This window comes from Electrophorus electricus, chromosome 11, assembly GCF_041902795.1.
Source record: "Electrophorus electricus isolate QZ-2024a chromosome 11, ASM4190279v1, whole genome shotgun sequence".
Classification (NCBI taxonomy): domain Eukaryota; kingdom Metazoa; phylum Chordata; class Actinopteri; order Gymnotiformes; family Gymnotidae; genus Electrophorus; species Electrophorus electricus.
The window spans coordinates 8,104,124-8,127,500 of NC_137507.1; the positions used below are offsets into that span (position 1 = coordinate 8,104,124).

The 23,377-nt window shown below is 44.1% G+C and overlaps 3 protein-coding genes across 5 annotated transcripts in view; 1 reads left to right on the forward strand and 2 right to left on the reverse strand.

Annotated features, from left to right (window-relative positions):
* The first annotated feature begins 1,229 nt into the window (after positions 1-1,229).
* On the forward strand, positions 1,230-9,566 carry mest (mesoderm specific transcript). Of its 2 annotated transcripts, none has more exons than XM_027029087.3 (11): positions 1,230-1,807; positions 2,228-2,307; positions 2,635-2,712; positions 3,359-3,495; positions 4,071-4,129; positions 5,792-5,832; positions 5,922-5,992; positions 6,132-6,233; positions 6,516-6,592; positions 8,227-8,290; positions 8,641-9,566. In XM_027029087.3, exons 1-11 carry the CDS (start codon positions 1,651-1,653, stop codon positions 8,741-8,743), a joined length of 969 nt encoding a protein of 322 aa, XP_026884888.1. In that variant the 5' UTR covers positions 1,230-1,650; the 3' UTR covers positions 8,744-9,566. The 2 variants fall into 2 exon arrangements, with proteins under 2 accessions (XP_026884888.1, XP_026884887.1); XM_027029086.3 differs by having other exon boundaries at positions 1,294-1,807; positions 8,626-9,566.
* Positions 9,567-9,651: 85 nt separating this feature from the next.
* On the reverse strand, positions 9,652-19,234 carry copg2 (COPI coat complex subunit gamma 2). Its single transcript, XM_027029085.3, has 23 exons — positions 19,109-19,234; positions 18,400-18,452; positions 18,227-18,307; positions 18,053-18,124; positions 17,868-17,947; positions 17,643-17,718; positions 17,350-17,442; positions 17,162-17,248; positions 16,929-17,086; positions 15,434-15,567; positions 15,214-15,281; positions 14,582-14,770; positions 14,257-14,352; positions 13,806-14,049; positions 13,230-13,305; positions 12,840-12,943; positions 12,137-12,262; positions 11,830-11,898; positions 11,290-11,601; positions 11,056-11,153; positions 10,692-10,830; positions 10,474-10,572; positions 9,652-10,066 (listed from the first exon to the last, which is right to left on the reverse strand). The coding sequence occupies exons 1-23, from the start codon at positions 19,143-19,145 to the stop codon at positions 9,936-9,938; spliced, it is 2,622 nt and encodes an 873-aa protein (XP_026884886.2). The 5' UTR covers positions 19,146-19,234; the 3' UTR covers positions 9,652-9,935.
* A 1,505-nt stretch (positions 19,235-20,739) lies between these two features.
* Positions 20,740-23,377, reverse strand: part of ucn3l (urocortin 3, like) — a 5,169-nt gene continuing 2,531 nt past the window's right edge. Inside the window, exons 1-2 of one of the 2 annotated variants that reach the window (XM_027029083.3) lie at positions 21,727-23,377; positions 20,740-21,464 (exon numbers count right to left, since the gene is read on the reverse strand). The exon at positions 21,727-23,377 is cut by the window's right edge and continues 2,531 nt beyond it. In XM_027029083.3, the coding sequence (XP_026884884.1) occupies positions 21,036-21,455 (420 nt within the window). In that variant the 5' untranslated portion in view covers positions 21,456-21,464; positions 21,727-23,377 and the 3' untranslated portion in view covers positions 20,740-21,035. The remainder of the gene's footprint in view (positions 21,465-21,726) is intronic. The other variant, XM_027029084.3, reaches the window with a different exon arrangement.

The window sequence follows — 23,377 nt, forward strand, 5'->3', positions numbered from 1 at the left end:
TGCTTAGCTCTGTTCCGTGTGCTTTCTGTCCCACAGGGTGAGGTAAGTACAGGTGTTGGCTTCTACCAAAGTTTAAAGGCCCTCTTACTCCTATTGTGAAGAAAGTCCTTTGTCTCCAACAACCTTTTGAAGTTGTGCTTTTGTTTAATTTACTTTTATTATATTTAATTTTATGCGTATAATTTTTGATAATAAACTTTTGGTTCTTGTCATATGCCAAGTACTGCGCAGACCTTTTCCTGAAAGCCATGAGGCCGGGGTGTCTTGCAAAACTTTTAGGCAGTGGGCTCATGTATTATTAATATGTTCATATATTTTTCTAATATTGTGTTAGACACTTACAAGCGAGAAATATTCGTTTGTTTGTTTTTTTCAGAAAGTATACAACGCCATAAAACGTATTCCTGCACAGATCATTTGCTTCAGACGCCCGCAGTATTCCGCGGGATACGTTTTGTTTCTTGTTCTGCTGCCACCTTGTGGTTAATGGCGATAACATCCTTATTACTTTCATTTAAAACTTCTGACTCCAGGTAGTGGACGCAGTCACTGACTGCCAATCCATTATTATTGTTATACTTCCATCTCTGAGGACATTATGTAACGGTACATTATTGCTAAATAAGAAAACAAAATAAATCAATAATTAACTGACACGGTGAACAATACTGTTGTAGTCCACATTATACAGTCTATTACATGGCCTTTTACCAGAGGAATCAATAAGATTATAATAAAATAGTTTTGTATTGTTTTAGAGGGCTACGTTTTCGCAATATTCATAACGTATTTTCTTTTGAAAATTAAACAATAAACCATGTCTTACCATCTTATCCTAAAGTAGCTTCTTATAAATTCTTTTGTGCACTTAAAAGTGTGGAAGTGTAGTAAGCAATTGTGGTGAATGCGTGTGGTTCGGGTCTGAAATCGTGTATTTTATTTTAATTTATTTTATTTTAGTATGACTGAGCTGGAGAGGACGGGTACAGTTACCCAGCTGATACAAGTCCTTCACAGAGCGGAACAGCAGGCTGCTTCATACCACTGAGTCCTTCTGTACATTATAATGAACACACAGTACGCAATTTCACACAAACTCTGGAAATAGCACTGAATGTTTAAAAGCGCATCTTAACACGCAAGTTAAAAGGAATGTTTTAGCGTGTTTGTTATAGTCTCCACCAGCGGGGAGCCGTAAATGAAGGTTTACAGCCTCGGGCTGCCTTGGGTGCACTTCGCCGCCCGCGCCGCCAGGCGTCCTCCACTGCCCTGGGCTTCATTCCGAGCGCGAGACCTTTGGCAGGTCAAAGTAAGGGAAGAACTGCGCGCGCAGCTGCGTTAGCGCCACAGAAGCCTAGACGCGCAAAGTGGCTGCGCAGGTTCCCCACTGCGTCCTCAACACGCCGGTTACGCGCAGCGAGGGCAACAAACGTGGCAGCATGACAGCATGCGCAGATCTGCTCCATGGGTCTGTTTAATGACGACCCTAAAACTGGCCGTCCGGCACGTGCTCACTCCGCTCGCGTCTTTGTAATTGTAGCGCATTCCGCTCGCAGGTAAGCAGCGGCCCTGCGCGCATGTGATCCGCTCGCCACGTGATCTTTCGTGTCGCGTCAGAACGCAGGGCAGGAACGCGCACGTGCTCGCGCTATGACGAGAGAATGGTGGTTGCACGTGGCGCTGCTGTGCGTCCCCTTGGTAGCGGTTTACCTGCACGTGCCGCAGCCGCAGCTGTCTCGCGCCCTGCACACCTGGCGCGCCACAGGCCGCTCGTTCAGCTTCCGTGGAAACAGCATCTTTTACAAAGGTGAGATACGGCGCGCAGCCTCTCTAATGGAATCATTATACACTAGACATGTTTTAACAAAAATGTCTTCTAAATCGTGGGTGTAATATTGCACACAAACGAGCACTTTCCTTATTTCATGACATAGTAATCTAAGTATTGTCTAATAGAAATTGCAGATATCTTTCTTTAGCAGGAAATTATTTTTGCGCTGCTAATCTTTTAATTTTCTTCGGTCCAGTGACATGCACAATTATTGGCATCCTCAGTATGCTCAAAAATGCAATGAAACGGTTGTCTTTACTGTTGGATTAAAGGCAGTTTCCCAGAAATTTTGGTTAATAAAAGTACACACCCCAAGAAAAGAGATGCATCATTTAATAGGGGTGGAAAATTTCACCAAACAGCTATTTTTAAAAAATCCTTTGTGGTCCATGCCAGAGGCAGTGGGGCCTGTGGGGAGCTCTGACACAGTTGTGCTGCTGCATGGATTCCCCACATCAAGCTATGACTGGCACAAGGTGAGCTGGCCATCTCGCTGATTACTGTCATGGAGAACGGCCAATATTTTCAGTCTTTTGAAAGGCTACAGAAAGTCTGTCGTAACTGTCCCTGTCCAGTCCGCTGTGATTACACCAAGATGTAACAGTTTAATCAATGTGCAGACAGGAACAATGCAAAACCCAAATAATATTCATGCCTCCATGAAACAGAATGCATGAGTAGATCACAGTTCAGAGTAGAAACATGCGATGTGTTTCCATAGCCAGTAGCTGGTTTATTTGTTTGTTTATGGCCGTTTGAAGTAGGTCTGTACTAAAGGAAAAACTTCTCTTGTCGCTCTGTAGATCTGGGAACCTCTGAAGCAGCGGTTTCACAGAGTGATCGCTCCTGACTTCCTGGGCTTTGGCTTTTCAGACAAACCTGTGAGCTAAATAGCCTCATGTTCAACATTATTAATAAAGAGGCAAACAAAATTGCGGTTTACTATTTACATGTCTTCAAAGAAGTCACTTTCTTTTTAATATTTTGTATCGCGCTGATATTTTTATTTAGTTGAGCCAGGCTTGTTTTACCTGTAATCAAAAGTAGCATTTGATTGTGTTCACGCTGTGTTGACTGCGTTGGTACTGTGTTGACTGTGTTAGTGATGTGTTGGCACTGTGTGGGCACTCTGTTGACTGTATTGAGTGTGTTCGTGCTGTGTTGACTTTGTGTGCGCTGTGTTGGCGCTGTGTTGACTGCACTGACTCTGTGTTGACTGTGTTGTAATGTAGTAATGTAGTGTTGGGGCTGTGTTGACTGTGTTGCTGCTGCGTTGTGACTGTGTTAGTACTGTGTTGGCGCTGTATTGACTGTGTGACTGTGTTGACACTGTGTTGGCATTTTGTTGACTCTGTTGATGCTGTATTTACTCTGTGTTAGCTTTGTGTTGACTGTGTTGGCGCTGTATTGACTGTGTGTGACTGTGTTGACACTGTGTTGGTGTTGTGTTGACTCTGTTGATGCTGTGTTTACTCTGTGTTAGCTTTGTGTTGACTGTATTGGTGCTGTGTTGGCTCTGTGTTTCAGAGGCCTCATGCGTACTCCATATTTGAGCAGGCCAGTATAGTGGAGGCCCTGCTCTCTCATCTGGACTTGGCGGAGCAGAAGGTCAACCTTCTCTCACACGACTATGGTGACACGGTGGCCCTGGAGCTTCTCTACAGGTAGGATGACATACGAGCTTTGAAAGCTACACCCAAGTGGGTGGGTTTGCTCAAAAATGAAAGACATGGTCAAATCAACTTGTGCTTGAATTACTGTGGTCAGAGAGCAGGGGCTGCTATCGTACTGCACCGCTGGAGCTGAGAGGGTTAAGGGCCTTGGTCAAGGACCCAACAATGGCTGTATGGCAGAGCTGTGGCTTAAACTCACAACCTTCTGGTTGAGAGTCCGAAGGCCTACACACTGGGCTACTAGTGATGGAAGATGTTTCAGTCTAAGATTCCAGTGTTTCAAGTGTTCATTTTTAAAGGAACGTGTCGGCACAGCTTCCTAGTGGATGGAGAGAATTGAAATGCCAAAAACTGTGAGGTAACATTGGTGTGCTGATCTGTAAAATGAGTTGTCCAAGTGTAGTGAAGGCTATGCTATTGTTACAGGCACTCCCAAAATGCCTAGCTAATGGGGAGCTTCAAAAATCCACCCCAAAGGGTCTGTAGCATGCAGATCACGCTGAAGGTGACTGTTGTGTTTGTCTATATGGTCCTCATGGCTCTCGCATGGACTGTTCACCACACAGGAGTGAGCAGAACCGGAGCGGACACCTGGCCATCAACAGCCTCTGCCTTTCCAATGGAGGTGCGTTTCTGTCCAGCTTGGTTCTTTGCCTGAGCTGCTCGGTCTGCCGGAGCAACTGAACCCTTGTCTGCAACTTTCTGCACTCCTGTAAAACACTGCAAGGAAATACATCCAAAACCCTGAAAACTGTTTTTTTAAAAAGGGTGTGGCAACATGAAGAAACTGAGAAGGCACTGCTGCACCCACACCCCCACCGTCACCTGGCCTGGGGAGGGCAGCACTGCAGAGATTAATTATCAGTGGACCACTGGAGTTGATATAAAAACTAGACATTAGGTCCTGAACCTCCCTGTTCCAGGATCTGCCAGTGCAGATGAAGAGTTTCACCCAGTTCATACATGTATTTAATGTTTTCATTTAGTCAAAGGAAATCTACACTGCCTGGCCAAAAAGGTCACACACTAATATTTCGTTGGACCGCCTTTAGCTTTGATTATGGCACACATTCACTGTGGCATCGTTTTCACAAGCTTCTGCAATGTCACAACATTTATTTCTGTCCAGAGTTGCATTTTTGCCCAAGATCTTGTATTGATGATGGGAGATTTGGACCACTGCACAAAGTCTTCTCCAGCACATCCCAAAGATTCTCAATGGGGTTCAGGTCTGGACTCTGTGGTGGCCAATCCATGTGTGAAAATGATATCTCATGCACCCTGACCCACTCTTTCACAATTTGAGCCAAATGAATCCTGGCATTGTCATCTTGGAATATGCCCGTACCATCAGGGAAGAAAAAATCCATTGATAGAATAACCTGGTCGTTCAGTATATTCAGGTAGTCAGCTGACCTCATTCTTTGGGCACATAACATTGCTGAACCAAGACCTGACCAACTGCAGCAACCCCAGATCATAGCACTGCCCCCACAGGCTTGTACGGTAGGCACTAGGCATGATGGGTGCATCACTTCAGCTGCCTCTCTTACCCTGATGCGTCCATCACTCTGGAACAGGGTAGATCTGGACTCATCAGACCACATGACCTTCTTCCATTGCTCCAGAGTCCAATCTTTATGCTCCGTAGCAAATTGAAGCTGTTTTTGCCGGTTAGCTTCACTGACAAGTGGTTTTCTTAAGGCTACACAGCTGTTTAGACCCAATCCCTTTGCATTGTGCGTGTGGAAATGCTCTTACTTTCACTATTAAACATATCCCTGAATTTTACTGTTGTTTTTCTACAATTTGATTTCACCAAATGTTGGAAGTGATCGCCGATCACGATCATTCAAGATTTTTTCCCCACCACAGTCCTTCCTCGAAGATGATGTTTCCCCACTGTCCTTCCACTTCTTAATAATGCGTTGGACGGTTCTTAACCCGATTTTAGTAGTTTCAGGATGTGTCTTTCGACATGGTTGTTTAACAAATGAGAAGCTATTCACTGCATCAGTTAGGGTCAATTAACTTGTTGCCAGCTGTAACAATCACCCATTAAGTAATTATCCAATGGGAGGCTCTTACCTATTTGCTTAGTTAAATCCAGGTGGTGACCTTTTTTGGCCAGGCAGTGTGTTTCTCAGGCACAGGTGGGCTAGTAAAAACTACTGATCTTAGATACATTGTTAAATTATAATGGAGAGGCAACAGTTCTCTTGTAATTGTCATTATCAATAACAGATAAAGCACTACTTACTAACTACTGATATTTTCTGGTTGAAAGGTATATTTCCAGAAACACACTACCCACGATTCCTTCAAAAGGTAAGTGCTTGTAGCTTTCCAGCCCATTCTATGAAGTTGTATAATTTTGAAATATAAAAACTCTTTGTTCACTTTGTCTGTGTCTGCAGCTCCTGAAAGACTGTGGCTTCATTTCCCCTCTGCTCACGCGTCTAATAAACTTCCATCTCTTCTCCAGAGGGTGAGTGTCAGTGTTAAAGCGCCGTGCAGCCTTTCACGCATGAACCTGTGGCCTGTTGCTGTCCGTGTTTAATGAAAACCATCTGATGTAAAACAAAAGTGCAGTAAAGTGAGTGGAGTAGAGTGTGTTTGTGTGTCAGGATTGGAGAGGTGTTCGGGCCGTACACACAGCCAACCGAGGCAGAGCACTGGGACATGTGGACAAGTGTCCGCTTTAATGACGGAAACCTGGTCTTGGACAGGTAATAGCTGCACTGCTTGGGTACACACACACACACACACACACAGCTGCAGTGTGTGTACCCTTCTGCTGTCTAGAAAACCTGCTGGCACTGTACCTTTTAAAAGTCGTGTCAGCCATGTTTGTGCTGAATGTGCTAGTGCAGATGTTACACAAAATCATAAACATTTTCTTTAAAGGTTTATGGGGAGCCTCTTAAATTGAACGTTGTATGGCAGAGATAACGAAGTAATGAGGTGTGTGTGCTGTTCCGTTTGTTTTTTTTCCTCTTATTGTTATCTAGCGTCCTGCAGTATATAAACCAAAGATTGACACACAGGGACAGATGGGTCGGAGCATTGACCTCTACGTTGACCCCACGTGAGTACATTCCTCATGGCCAGACTAGTCCGCTCATTACCAAGACAGTGAACTCTTCGTGGCAAACCCAGAGATCGTGGAGTTATTGCTGTACTCACCTGCTAGCATTCTCCTCAGCTGCCATTATAGGCCGGGGGGGGGGGGAGAGAATCAGTGACCTGTATTCTGAGTCTGTGGGATTAAGTGTTTAATCCACTGAAAATCTCTCCAGAAGCTCCATACACCCATCTGTCATTTATGCATAGCTGCTCCTCACTAAGAATAAAAATTGCTCACTAGTCCACATTTACGTTATGTCGTGCTAGGCTAACTGAGCCTCAGGTGAGCTCAAGGTAACGCATGTATTTATTACCATAATACAAGCCAGTTAGTTACACATTACATAGACCAAAGAAAAGTAGTAAAACACATACATTTCTTTGACACATATTAAGAATATGCACAGTGCTCACATGAACAGTTGTTGCAATCTGAGATCTGTAATTAAATCCACACCTGGGCTTTGTTTGATTTCAAGGTAAGGAGCCAATTAATTACACATTATAATCGGACAGATATGGTAATGAGGCTGTACCAGGGCTGCCCAACGTGCAGGACAAATGCAGGTCCCGTTGCTTCTCTCTCGGAATCGGTTACGGATAGCTCTCTCGCACGCTGGCCAGCATGTTGCAATTTTCCATTTTGCCTGATGGTGGCAGCACAGGCCCACACATTTAACTGCAAATGAATTTACTGAATGACATTTAGCCATGGCTACAGGCAAAACACACAAAGGTCATAGTGACAGGGAGAATACGTTTCATCTAGAGCCATAGCGAATGTTTTAAGAGACCGTTGGGTAATTAAGGAATTCAATATCAGAAGACATTATGAAGCAAAGCTTGGAAACACTAGAGAGAAGATCTTACAGCTGTTAGTCACCCTACTGTTTAGTTTTTATATTTTGAGTGCTCAATATTCTGAAGAATTCATCATCTTTGTCAAATGTGACCAGCCTTTGGGCATTTTGGGGCAGTGGTAGCTCGGGGGTTAACGTATCTGACTTATAATCAGAAGGTTGCCAGTTCAATCCACTGCCAAGTTACCACTGTTGGGCCCTTGAGCAAAATCCTCAGTCAAGTTGTGCTCAGATGTGATTAAGTTAAGATAAATGTGTCAGCTGAAAGCCATAAATGCCAATGATATGGTCTAATGGCCCTGTCTGAAATGTTTGGACACCTGTAAATGTACAAATGGCATTGTAAATAAAAGAAATGCAGCATTTCTGCTATTTACAACCTGAATGTTCCCTAATAGATAGATGGATAAGGACAGAAAAGAAGACAGGGAGAGAGAGAGAGATGGATAGAGTACACGTAAGAGAGCGGTTTCTTAAAACTAGTCCTTCTTCCTCAGCTCCTCCCCTGACCACACCCCTAGTCTTTTTCTGTCATCACTGACCAATCCCCCACCATTGGACGACCATCAGATATATCACAGGACTCAGCCAGTCTGAGACGCCGATACACTCCTGAATACGGTCTTAATCTTTGGTGGGGCGGGGACAAAGTGACGGTAGACGAGGACACTTGAAGCCGAAGATAAAGCTCTGGGGTTTGAAGTATTCATTTCTTTTTTTGTATTGTTTGTTTCAGTGCATTTGATCTATGGACCACTAGATCCAGTTAACCCCAGCAATCAGTTTCTTCATCGTTACCAGTAAGTGGACACGCAGCATTTATGGCGTATGATACAAACTGTCATGTGCATTGTAATTCAGCTGCACGACCTGCGTTGGTGGATGGCCAGGATGTAACATCAGCCGACCACGCTGTGTCCGATTGGAAGGGGCAGGGGGGAAATACATTTACAACTCCTGAGCTGAAACTTTCTGAAGAATGTATTGGAAAAGTTTGGTTTATTCCTAACCAGTAATGTTTAAGTTTCTTTCCTAAAATGAATTAATATACATACTTCACACAGCTAACTAATTTATAGAGCTTGATGACATGCACATAGGTTTGTTTTGTTTTTTTTCTTTTTAACATCTGCAGAACGCTGGTTCACAGGTCTACCATCTCGATTCTGGACGAGCACATCAGTCATTACCCACAGCTGGAGGACCCCACAGGTTTCATGAACGCCTACCTCAGCTTCATCAACTCATTTTGAGTCGTCCTGTCCTGCCGATGTCATGCGCTGACTTGCCGAAGCAGGACACTGGCAACCATTACAAAGGAACACTGATAATGAATGTCATGCACAGGAGGAATCTGATCTCAGAGCAGCAGCTGTAAACATAATGAGAGTCTGGGCTTCTGCTGAAACTCAAAACAAACAAAAAGTTGTTACAATAGTCACAGATCATTGTTAGTAATACTAAAAGCAGTGTTTCCTGTGCTGTGGTCAAGGAATGTTTCTTTATGGTTATAGTTCATTATGGCCTACTCATCTTTTTCAGCAGTCAATGCACAACATAATTTAAGTTTGCAGTGATAAAGCCAGAAGAGTCGTGTTCAGAGGGGATTCTTCAATCTACGGATTACAAGTCGGTTGTTCACAGCTTGTTACAGGCTGACGTTACTTCAACATTACGGTAAATACAGTGGCATTGGGGAAGCTTGGAGGAAGGACAGTCTGGCCTGACGTACAGAAAAGCAGAATTTGGCCATGAAGTGTGAGTGCAAATGGAGAAACGTAAGAATGGCCCCAAAAACTGCAATTTGCAAAAGTAGGAGGACAAGTACCGATCAATGAATGCCTCAGAGCTCAGCACATCAGTTAGGAATGGCGCTGTTTTTACACTGTTTGAGAGCTGTTCCTTTCTGTTCTGATTGATGTCGTGATGTTTTATTGTTCTACAATGATCAAACCCCTGTTCATATGCATAGTTCCAAAAGGCAATTTGGAAATATTGAATGTTTTCAATAAAAAGGAATGATGAACACTTTAATGTGCTCAATTTATCAAAAATAAAGTGGTTATTTTTTTTAAACAGTTTGTTGAATGGTTCCTCAAATACATTTGAACCCGATGAGAGAAGAGAAGCTGCGATTATAAACAAACAGTGCCTCACTCTATTTTCACCTTTTCAGTGCTGTTTATTGATAAGACATTTGGACTTAATAATGTCCAGGACAGGTTTCACTACTCCTTAAAAGACAGGAATAATACTAAAGCCACAGCTGGATGTGAATGGAAACAGCCTCTGCCTCATTGTTTTACTTGATTTATAATATGTCATATTGGAAAGAGCAATATGAAAACATACAAATATCACATATTAACTTGTACAGCAGGAAAAAAAAATACTTTTCCCTAATGTGAGGCCCTGGTGGTGTCGGCTGGGGACATCACTCTTCTGTTAACCCACCGAGGCGAGGATGACGTCGACCACGTTCTCATCCACACTTCTCACGGTCACCTGCATGGTTACGCCGTCGGCCAGCGCGAGTCGCGCACGCACCAGCACGTCGTGGCCTCCTCTGAACACGCCTGCGGAAAGAGCCGAACGGTGCACCACACACACATACATACATACATCAGGCCCGAGTCATGTGGCACTCTGTCTCAGCCACTGCAGGGCTGAATGTGGCTTTCTTCCTCCATACAGGGAGCCAATCACACATCAGCATCAGAGGCGCTTTCATCAAATTTCAAATTCAAATCTGACACTTGCTGAATAGTAATCTAATGCAGACTACTGCAACCTTTATGCCACTTTGTCCTGTCAGCGCATTAATAGATCTTATCTTGAAGGGAGGGGGCCATACATGGAATGGGTAAACTTTCATGTATTGTGTAAATTGCTGCTACAATGAGCGAGGGAAAGCTCACACGGTCTCCTTAAAAAATTATAATAATTAAAAAAAAAAGTGCCAGGTGAAGAAGTGAATGTGTACCCGCTAGGAAGAGGATGTGCGAGTTCTTGTTCTCAGGAACCTTGTCAGAGCGCTCGCACGGCTGCATGCCCAGGAAGCTGATGATGTTGCCAACGGCCTCTGCGGGACGACACACAGGACGTCAGGACCAGCACAGCATTCTCAGGACACAGCCACGCGCTGCGAGCCGTCAGCTGGGTGCTAAACGCAACAGAGCGCAGCTCAAAGGTCATCTTTACCATCCAGGGTCCTGACTGAAGCCAGAGCAAACGTCTCCTCTTTCTCAAACTCGTCTCCCACTTCCTCCCACGCCGCACTGAAATTCGGCTTCAGAACCTTCTGTATGTGGTCTGCTACTGTCACCTCCAGATCTTCTAACTAATAGAGGGGCAAACAAAAAAAAAGAGAGAGAGAGAGAGAGAGAGAGAGAGAGAGAGAGAGAGAGAGAGAGAGAGAGAGAGAGAGAGAGAGAGAGAGAGAGAGAGAGAGAGACACACACACACACACACACACACACAGTCTGTTGACTGTCTACAATAGCCTTGGCTACGGGTCCAATAATTGGCAGAAGAGACAGACCTGGTCAGGTAAGAGCACACGTACCACATACTCGTCGTCGTAACCATCGTCGTCGGGCTCTCCCGTGTTGGGATCACAGTCCCGCACAAGATACTTCATTGCGCAGCTGAAGGTGCAGGACACTGAGAGGAAAACGCGACAAACGACATCTTTAGGGCCAGGCAAGCGCATTCGGACAGAGCTGCGCACGAGTCACTAACGGCAGAGCAACAAACACAGGAAGGAGGTGAGGGCACGTGTGAATTCTACGCATGGCACCTGCTGTGGGATCGTCCTCGGGCAGGCGGACGAGTGTGTAGCAGGACCCGGGCTGGCTGTAGGGCAGGCTCTGCGCAGCCACGTGCTGCACCACCTCGTACGCCTCCGACGGCTCCATCTGCACCAGCACGCGCTGCAGAAGCTGGTCGTTGAGCGTGTTGGTGCAGTCGAACTGGAACACCATGTGTCCCACAAAAGTGTGCTTGATGCAGCGCACCACGTACTCCGTCTCTGCCTCCGTCAGCTGCACCGGCTCCGAGGACTTGAAGAGAGGGCCCAGAGCCTGGAACTCAGGGATGGCAGCCAGTTGCTCTGAGAGAGAGAGAGAGAGAGAGAGACAGACAGACAGAGGGAGGGGTGTGAGGATAGAGAGAAGTCCAGGACTAAAGTCTTTAGACCATCACGTTGCAGTGTGTAAACCATACACAGATGCATTCCTAACAGTGAGAGGAACTGAGCACGACTAAACTATTTGTTTTCCTGTCCAACTTCCTTTATTTCCAGTTTTCACGGCAGATATTTGCTCGGTAAGCCTCTTACCTTGGTAAATGTCCTGCCGTGAGGGGGCCAGTTTTTCAGGAAGCTTGCTTGTAGCCACTGGGGCGATTTCTGACAAAGAACATGGAACATGGAAGCTGAGCTGAGCATTCGTGAGTAAACCCTGCAGGTCACACTCAGCTAAGACTCAAATACACGGTCAAGCAGCTTTATGTACAGGAACCATGTCATGAAACTCACTTCCTGCTAAAGGGTTTCTCCCCACTGATACAGGCGTTGGAAGTGGAAGGATGAATTCATGGGATAAGGCATAATGGTATGTAAGGTGTGATGGTTCAGAGCTCTGTACCTGTTTTCTGTTCTGTGATTGGTGCCGTAGCCAGGGGGACGGTCTTCATGTCGAAGGGCTTCTCTGAAGGCTCCAGTGTGTACTGGTGAAGAGATTTCTCCAGTCCAGGAATAGATACAGATAACCCTGAGCCCAGACCACAAACCAAGCATGAAAATCCTGCCACAGTCTAATAAGACTAAACTTCAACCTTCACACAACAGCAGAAAGTTAGTCAGTTAGTATAAAACCATGTTTAGCTGAATTATTAGTTTAACAGGAAAACCCTAATCACAGACAGTTATAACACCCACAAAGCCTACCGTTAAACCATGCCCACATGTGTAGCGTTAAACCATGCCCACATGTGTAGCGTTAAACCATGCCCACATGTGTAGCGTTAAACCATGCCCACATGTGTAGCAATAAACCATGCCCACATGTGTAGCGTTAAACCATGCCCACATGTGTAGCGTTAAACCATGCCCACATGTGTAGCAATAAACCATGCCCACATGTGTAGCAATAAACCATGCCCACATGTGTAGCAATAAACCATGCCCACATGTGTAGCAATAAACCATGCCCACATGTGTAGCAATAAACCATGCCCACATGTGTAGCAATAAACCATGCCCACATGTGTAGCAATAAACCATGCCCACATGTGTAGCAATAAACCATGCCCACATGTGTAGCAATAAACCATGCCCACAAAGCCTACCGTTAAAGATGTAGGCAGCGTTCAGTGCCTTCTGTTTCTGCTGCAGGACGTTCATGTAGAATGTCGCTCTGTCACGCACCTCATCATCACTGTCCATCATGCACCTGCAACACACACACACACACACACACACACACACACACACACACACACACACACACACACACACACACACACACACACACACACACACACACACACACACACAGACACACACAGACACAGACAGTGCAAACTTAGTTCCTTCCTCTGTGTTATATTCATGTTCTAGGATTTCTGTAGGGAATCAGGTAGTAGCGAGCAGCCCTGTATAATGCCTTAAAAAAAAACCAGCGTGCATTAAACGTGCCAAGTGGTGGTGATGGTGGTCCATGTGAGAGGCAGGCCTACCTCTGCATCAGGACAAGCACACTGGGCAGCAGGTCATCATTCTGGGCTCCAAACTTAGCCAGAGCACTCACGGCAGCTGTGGAGTAGAGGGGACCACAGTGTCAGACACCACAGGGCCATGCCCACCACAGGGCCATGCCCATCACAGGGCCATTCCCGCTCCAGAGACCCCCAGCGTTGGAATCGCACACTTATATTATGTAGTGCACCTTCTGGGAGTTCTGGCCATATGAAGTACGTGTTAAACCTTGTTAGGGGTCAGGTCACACTGTAGGATGTTGAAGCAAATAACAGCTTCCTGCCAAGACTTGAACATAAACAACAAAACAAAACAAAACAAAAAAAAACAACCAAGCAAGCAAGCCCACATGGTACAGTCTCCTACTACATTCCAAAGATTACAGTTCTATTACTACCTGACAGCAGACAGGAGTTGTTGGGAGATTAGAACATGGTTTTTATATATTGAGATCCAAAGTTGTGAGAACACTGGGAAATGGAGCACAGCAGGTGATGCCAACACAAATGAAGGAATTTACGTGCGTTAAACCACAGCCACGTTTAGGAACTTCTCACCTGCACGAACAGCCTCGCTTTCCAGCACCACGCGGTTGAAAATGAAGCGGATGTATTTGGACGGGGATGGCGTGCGTGGCCCCTCCTTCCCCAGCAGGTGCAGGATCTTGGTGGCCAGGACCGTGTGCTCACAGTCCTCGATGAACTCGCACAGGTGGGCCAGACCTGTCTCCTTGCTCTCCGGGTTATCCTCTATGATACTGATGATGCAGTCCACGATGGCGCGCTTGTACTCAAACCCACCCTGTAAACAAACAAACACCACGCCAACAATGAAACCATGTTGCACTTACAAGAGAATCTAACCCTTCATTACTGAGAAAACTGCTGAACTGGAATTTTAACAGAGTAATTAGTATGTTTTATCCAGCACCAGTGACCATATGTGATGGACAGAGCTGGATTAATTTATTAAGTCAAGTGTAGGAGAACTGATCCAACATGGACTCACATCATCTCTCAGCATGTTAGACAGGAAGTTCATCATCACACTATGCTTTCTGGGATACTTCTGGCACAGGGCACTAATGGCTTGGACCACCACTACCTGGAAAAAAACCACACCCACACACACACACACACACACACACACACACACACACACACACACACTCCTATAAAATCCCTACATAATTACATCACACCACACAAATAAGCACAAACATATATGAAAGCACAGAGGCCATTACATATTGTAATATGCACTTCAGGTTTAACAGAACCTGCTGCACGGTGCAGTGCAGTGTTGCTTCATGTTATCTCTGCGGCCTAAGCACCTTGAACTCATCAGAGATCTCCGAGACAAAAGAGGAGATCTGCTTCATGAGGCGGTCCACACTGCTCTCACTGCCGGTCTTCAGCAGCGTAGTGATGGCCAGAGTAGCAATGCTGCGGTTAGAATCTGTAATCAGATTCTCCAGGTCCAGGTTACACGCCGTCACGGCAGATGGGTGCTTCATTGCCACCTAGTGGTGACGAGGAGGATTACACAGTTTCATAATAAATGGTAGTACAATTCTGGTGACAATTTCACATTTACTGGTTATGCAAATACCAAATGATACATTACTATATTTACCAGTCATCTACAAATAATGTTTTTATTTGTTTGGAACAAAAAAGGTTGAGTTTAGCAGATTAGTCTCAACTAAACAGCCAAACAGTAATTTACACCTCTTGAAATACTGGTAGGTTAAAAAAAAAAAAAACACAGACTGATTGGTAAACCTTTGCACCTCATATTTTATATATTTTTTAAAATAGTTTTTTGCAAGTTAATATTGTTTAAAAATAAACTATTGTGAAATAACACGAGTTCCCGGAAATAGAAATTTAATATCACAGATATGAGAAAATCATACAGATTTGCCAAAATATTTAATTATACAGGAGGAGGAAAAAGGCTCACTTTATTGAGGGTCCTGACGGCAGCGTAGCGCAGTGCTGCTTTGGGTGAACTACAGAAGAGCTGGAGAACTAAGAGAAATAAAGCAAACGTGTGATTGAACAAACGCTCAAGGTGTGTGTGGGCATGTGTGTGAGAGAGAGGAACAAACACACACACACACACACACACACACACAGCAAGACAGAGAGAGCACAGAGGAGTGATGCTGTCAGGCACCGACCGGACACAGCAGGGGCCAGCTCACGGGCGGTACAGTTAGGCATATGGACGATAGCGGAGGCGGCCTCGTACACGACCATCTCGTGTTTATTCCTCAAGCAGCTCTCGATGAAGTCAAACAGAGGGCTGTCGTGCCTGTGGAAAAGAACACACAGGCACAAGGCTTTAACACACACACGCGTGCGCACACAGACAACCGACATTCCTCGTGACTGGAAGTACAAAACCGAGGTCGTGTTATGAGCAGGTGAGGAACTGAAAACCGTCTTAAACCTCTATTGTGCAAAGGACCAAGGTCCCCACAATCATGCCTTCCTCTTAAAACTACAAACTCCAAAGGACCTTTCAGTGTATTTAGTAAAGGCTTCACAGTAGTCTTAAGAATGCGTTAAGATTAACAACTAAATAATTAGCTTACGGTGGAAGTGATAAGTACTTGAAAAAAAAAAGTACATTTATCACACAGAGACTTTATTTGTAAATAGTGTGTATGCACAAAAACAATTTTAAATGTGTGTTCAAAACTCCCATGCAGAAACGGAAATATATAAAAAACATACTGGTCAGGAAACTGTTTACAGAAGCTTTCAAGCAAAGAACCTATGCAATGTTTACAGAGAGTGGAAAATGATGACCACCCTGTGGTTAAGAGCGGAATTACATCAAAAAGTGCAAACCACCATCCTCACATTTAACAGGTCTTATTAAATTACATAATTACTGCATACAGGCTACTTGTGCAGGCAAAACATTTGAGCCTAACCTGCGTTTTGTCTGATGTGTTTATTGATGTGTGGACCAGGTTTCTAAGTATTCCTATTTCCTGCTCCAGATAGCTTTCTGCAGCCTACAATCTTAATTCTCTCTCCAAATGAGGTTCATCATGGGTTGGTATAGTTGTGAATAATTACAGGCTGCAAATAGCTGTAAACCAATTGCACACATTCACAGATTTATAAAGGTTTCTGGCACAATGGCTTGTTTTGATATTAAACCATGACAACCGAAGCAAAAACATGGTTTGAGAGGCCACAAAGATTTTCTTGCCACTGTTGATGCATAATGAGGCGATTTAGATTTCCAAGAGCCGTTGACTTGGAACTACATACTGAGTTGGGTCAAGTTTTACAGGGATCAACCTTGAAAACCCGGAAAACAGCTGTCCACTTATAGACCTTAATGACCCTCAGATTCCTGGCAACCAGTTCCTTTAAGTGGGAATTAGCTGACAGGTTTGGGTTAGCCCAGCCATCTTAAAGTGTCATCATGCCAGTCATGTTGGTTGACAATTACAGTGATACATCCGACGTCCTTGCAAGGAGGATGAACAGGCCAACATCAAAGCACAATAGGCAGCAATGTATGTGTGTGCGTGTACATGTATCTGTCTGCGTGTGCGCGTACATGTATCTGTATGTGTGTGCGCGTATCTGTATGTGTGTGCGCGTATCTGTATGTGTGTGCGCGTATCTGTATATCTGTGCGTATATGCATACCCTCCCTCTGTCTCCTCCAGCAGCTTGCTGGCAATGCGGATCAGCATGCAGTAGGCGAACGGGGACTTGAGGCCAGACTTGGTGAACTTATTGAGCATCTTAGACACAGCAAGTCTGTCATTCTTCCTCAGATGGTAGAGCAAGCCCAGAGCGTGGTACTGTCAATCACAGAGAGGGTGTGTCAAGCACAGGAGAACATGAGCAACAATAACGTTAACCAAGACCATGCCCACCTGCACCATGATGTTGTCACTGGAAGCTGCTTCCTGAGCTTCGTTGACCCAACGCTTCACTACGTCATAACTCATCTTCACCATGTGCTGAAGGCAACCAAAAAAAACAGGACTCCAAATCCCACAAACCAACACAGGACTGCATAACCCACAAACCAACTCTAGAATCAACAGGTGTGTGTTCTTACCAGGGAAGAGACCAGGGCAGAGCTTGAGACGCTCGGCACCTTGTCCACTATGGCTTGTTTCATATACCTCTCGATGGCTTGCAACATGGTGGTCTGTTGGATAAGCACACTGAGTGAATGCTTTTGATTTGCTAAAATTGTACCTGCTATAAGTCATGCCAATAAAGCCATCTTGAACTGAATTGAACCGAGTGTCTATTTCTTACATCAGACCACAGCAAGGTCCAATTATAATTTAATAAACACCATCCCAGAAATCCTTCAGTAACCATGAAAGAACACAGTGCACTCACGTCCGTGATCCTGCAGAGAGCTCTTATGGCTGGGCCTCTGTATACGTCCTCTTTACCAGTCATGTCTTTGGTCAGGCTAACAAACACACACACACAGTTAGTGTTGTCTCTATATGGCACAATAAAATGTCATCGCTTCAAGGCATGCTCAGCAGAATGAGGCGGTGGAAACTGAAAAGCAGTTCAGTGAAAAACTCTACAGCAGGGCAAAGCATGTCCATTCACCTGCTCGTAACTATGATGACATCCTCTGAGATGTTGGCCATCTCTTTAATGGTCAAGTAGCACATCCTTCTCAAGGTTTGCTAACAGGATGGGGGGGGGGGACAAGACGTGTTAAACAACAATCAAAAATGATTAGCAACAAAATTTGATGCAACACTGGAAAGTTGTAGATAAGAAGGCTTTACATCATTCGACTGGAAGAGTCTAGTCATGGCAAAAAATGCTTCAGTGGCTTCTGTGGTTCCAAAGTGCTCGCCCTGGCAGAGAGAAGAGATTCAGGGAACAGAAACCAAGACCCTCGGGGACAGAAATCAGGTGGGATCAGGTGGGATCAGGTGGCAGAGCACTGCCGCACTCACCTGGTTGAGCAGGTAGATTATTTTGGTGAGAATGTGGAGACACCTCCGCGGGTTGATGGGCGTCTCGTTAAAGATGCGAGCCTTAAAGGCAAATCACAGTTCACTCAGCTGGCTGCACTAATGTGAACTCCAGGTGACTGGTTGACAGGTTAAGAGGTTACAGTCCCACTCACCTCCTGCAGAACAGCACTCTTCTCCAGGTGCTGAAATGGGTTCGAGCCACTTCCTACAAGCAGCATTATGAGAGTTAAAACTGTCATGAGGAACTGAATGCACCCCAGGAGCGTAGTCTGTAAACGACGGCATCTCTAACATCGCGTACACGTACATCACATCGAGTAATTCTATACTCAAAACGTGAAACATCACGATGCGGCTTGCTTTGCTAGCTAGCGTGGCGAGGTGGCTGGCTAGCTTCCAGCTCACGTTCAACTGACTTAGACGCCAGTACGCCAACTCTAGCTAACATATGCACAATTGGCCTGAATCAACTGAAAAGAAAGGCATCCTGACACAGTAAAACTGTGAAACACTCAGACCGTAGTCATGGGAATGAGAAACCAGGCTGAGGGTTAGCTAGCTAGCGCTATGCTAGCTCTCTGACAACACAGAACATGATTTTCAAGGCAAGCGTGCGACACTGTTTTAAGTTCAGTTATATGTAACGACACAATAACGTAACGATAGTTAACGCTACCTCTCTCCAACAAGTCGCTTTTAAACAGCTGTGGCTCGCAAAAAAGCTAAGCTATCTAACGCCAGCTAGTTAGCCAACATAGCCAGCTATCGCATCTAACTCCGTCAAACGTTTCAGCAGTAAATGATAAAGGAACAATATTATTTTTTTAGTAAGCAACAGTGCGGCATTAACTGAATACTTACCGGCCTCCTCATCCTTCTTGTCAAATTTCTTTATCATTTTAAGGAATGTTCGCTGCAATACGCAAGAAGTCTGGTACAACTTCCCTCCACGTCACCCAACTCTGGTGCAGCTCTGAAAGCCAAAATGTCACCCACCCTGCCTGGTCTTCAAAATAAAAGTCTCGTGAAAATAATGTGTTTTTTCTCTCTCTCTCTCGCTCTGAGGTTTAGCCATTGTTAGTAGTCTTTAGGTAGTAACATACCATTAATTAACATTAATACCATTAATGACTAATTAATTAGTAGCTGCAATTAAGGAATTAATTTATTCCTGTATCAGTATCAGAAAACGGTTGTCAAGTTTATATTTCATGTATGTAATTGTTCATATTGGCCCACATCATAAGACAGCAGTCTGATTAATTCTAAAGTAAGAATACCTTTTCATGTCATATGGAGGTAATGAAAGTTGTAGCATTCAAATCAGATGTATGTGATGTGAGGGTACAGGTTTCTCCAGTGAAACTGTATCATATGATAGGGCCAAGAGTAGTGATCCAAGCCGTATTTACCACTCAGCTTTAAAACTGATTCATTACTCATGTATTGCAACAGCAGCCTACAGACGGATCCTGATTCCGGTCGGTTTCTCTAACATTGCTTGGACTGTTTTATATTTAATGAGATCTGCTGCACCTGGCCATTTCTGATGAGGTCAACTGTACATATTTCTCTTCAAAAACATGAGTGCATTTCAGCTTTACTGCAGCAGCTGGGCTGTTGATTAAAATAGCCTGGGTTCTGAACACTGTTATAGAAGTACACATTTGTTCACACATATTAATTTAAGGATATAATAAAGCACTAAAGGAGTGATGAGTCCTTTTTCCAGTGTTTCTTCTACAAATTATGAAACAGCCATTATACTGACGCCTACAGGCATGGATATTTCAGAGATTCTGTACTAAATCTATTTTAAATGTGATTCTCCATGTGGAAGACCTGCTCTGTGGAGTCTAAACTGTATCATTTGAGCATGTCAAAGTAATTTGATTCTTCATCTCATGTGAGCTGCATTTTACGGGGGAAAAAATGTAAATTAATAATCTTTTTGGTGGTAAAAACGACTTATTGCTCCTTTAACACTACAGCAATAAAGATGACCCTATTTTGTGTGGGTGATGTGTTTCATTTAAAGAACAAAGCTGCATCATAAAATAAAAAGTAGGACTAAACTACTATATTGTGTAGAAATAGTACACAACTACGTCGTGCACATATTTTGGAACGTGGGAGAAGGACTTTTTCTATTAGAATAGAAAGAGTAGAAGCAATGCGTGCACTCCTAGTTGTAGGAGAATTACTTTCCTAGTGGACATGCAGAGTTCATATTCCGCAGGTTGTAGCCTAAATCGGGACTAGCGGCACCCGTTAGTGCAGTCTCGCTCACCTGCTTCGTCCTCGTGCGTCCAGGGAAGGAGATAAAAGTGGCTCGCGTCTTTGCGAAGTCGCTATTGGAAACCGCTCCCTCACCGCGCACGTGCAGGCTTTTCTATGCCGAATAATGCATTTGCCGTCAAATCAACTTTTATTAGTACTTTACTCTTAGTACTCCGATGTTTGGTATGCCTATCAGCATTGAATAATAGCAGTTATTTTTTATCATTTTAATCGTTTTGAACTCAACCCATTGGCAAGATATCTCTTTCCAAAGAAATGCTGACATTTACATATTTCTGTGCACCAGTTTGAGCATATCCACAAAGAGCACTCAGAATTCCTATTAAAGTCTAAATCAATTACATTTCGCAGAAAAATGTACCTTTTGCCTATTTTGCGTATCTGCTAATTCGCAAGTCATCTGTATAACATTACACGCAAATGAGTGAGAACGTATGCTTTTGCAACAACACATGACACGTCGTAAATGACTTCTACGAGCAAGAGTTCATTTTCGTCTTCCAATCTGCGCCAGTAAGCGCGCGTTGTGCGCCGCTTTAGCGCGCAGGTTCTTGGCTTTGGCGATGTCAAAGAGGATATTCATGATGCTGGTGGGCACGTCGAGTGACAGAGTGACCTGGTTACGGCGCTCACTCTTTGCGCTGTTCCGATACATCTTACTCCTGAGGAGGGTCTGGCTTAAAAACTTGTAGTTGGATTCGGGCAACGTCCTTCTCTCCCGCGACTCCTGAGAAGACAATGCATCTGCGGGCTTGTACAGGAGGCTCAGGGTGTCGTACAATGGCTTTGCGGGGTGCTCGTCAGCTTCTGAGCGAGGAAGAAACTCATCGTCGCAGACGAAGTAGTATAGGCTGGAGATAGGCGCGCAAAGCACAGCCAACACAAGGAGGGTTTTCGCAAACGGCATTGCTCAGTCCTGATAGAGGGAAAAGTCGTAAAATTAGATAATTGCTTTTTGTTATTGGATAAATAACAATTTCCAATACGCATGCGGGAGTTTGAGCTATGTACAATCAGGATGAAGATATGCTGAAGCATAAACTTGTAGGAACAATTTTTTTTTTTTTTTACCGACTTTTAAAAATGATGCAAAAAAATAAATTATAGCTAACTTCCAAGACATTACTTTTTGGATGTACGGTGCGTAAAATGTATAGAATATAATGTTTTAAACGTACCTGCAGCGTTGGCTTAGAGTGGTGTTTTCTAGTAAAGATCACTTGCATAAAAGATTAACAATCCAAGCTAAGTAAACCAGTAAACAGAACTGTCAAGTATAACTCAATGAACAAATTAGTGCTCTATGCTAAAGTTGTATAGACCGCTCTTCCCAACTAAACAGATGGTATAACGCACTTGGAAGGTAAGCCAATACGACTGGGACTCATTTAGTACAGCACAATTACACTGCAATCGTACGCCAGCAATAACGTCATACGTCTGGCATTGCTGGTTACCACCCAGAAAGACGATCAGCGGTGGATATGCTGGTGCGCGTCAAGCTTGCCGTACTGTCCAAAAACTTTACGCAGCGTCTAACGCTGTGTTCGGTGTTCATGCAGAGATCTACCGTATTCGCTTGTCACTAATGCACTTTGCTATTTCTTGGGCTTTACACTCGATTTCATTCGTCTGTTTGGCTTGTGCCAAAGTTCAGAAATGAAACGCTGTAGTGCATATTTAACATCGTTCTGTAGTGGTCACTAGAAACAAACACGACTGCTGTTATAACCTTTACACAATGCTCTGCACTGGACGTTCTGGAAGTAATTTGGTATATGTGACATTGCGGTTCGTATCCTATCAGACAAACCTTCCCCTTCCCGAAGGGGAATTTTGGTTCATCAGCTAATTATCCGTTCATTCCTGAGTTAAAATAAGCAGCTTGCGCAGTGCCCTCCTGGAAACGCATTTCAGACATTTCAGGACCATGGAGAGGTGCGTCCTGTTAAACAGTGTAAGGTCGAGAGAGAGTTTGGTATTTTAATTATATGTAAGTTACATTTCATTAGCCTATATTTGAACTTCTATGTAATGAACTGAGGTAAAAAAAAAAAAAAAAGATCTGATTTGGGGTTATCAAAACTAGGATAACATTCTGAAACAAACCAGTATTTTGTATTTAAAGTAATAATAGGTTATATTATAATATCCTAACCTACTTATCAATGTACTCTTTTATCATATCATCTATAGGCTGAACGTTGATCCTTTACCACCTTCCATAAAATGTTCAACACTAATCACATGGCTGTGTTTAGGTATCATAGAACTTCATCATCTACACATTCAGAGTGATAAAATGGAACAGAATCAGAGATTTAAGATACATCCCTGTTATTCTATCCACATCCCTGTGATTTTAGCCAAATCTCAATGATTTTAACCACTTTGAATAAGCCTGTTGTCCCAGGATCCTTTTCAGTTGGTTAATTTCTTTGAAAACTGTGTGTGAAGTATCTACCTGCTATTGGTGAGTAGTCAAAATTACACAGCATTGTGATGGAGTGGTAGCATAAATCTATACACCCTTCAGCACACACACACACACACACACACACACACACACACACACACACACACACACACACACACACACACACACACACACACACACACACACACACACACACACACACACGCACCAAGGCTCAGTCCCATGCCTGCAGCCACTGTGTGCGCATAAGGTGACCATTTAGTCTATATTAAGTACACTGCCTGGCCAAAAAAAGGTCACCACCTGGATTTAACTAAGCAAATAGGTAAGAGCCTCCCATTGGATAATTACTTAATGGGTGACTGTTTCAGCTGGCAACAGGTTAATTGACC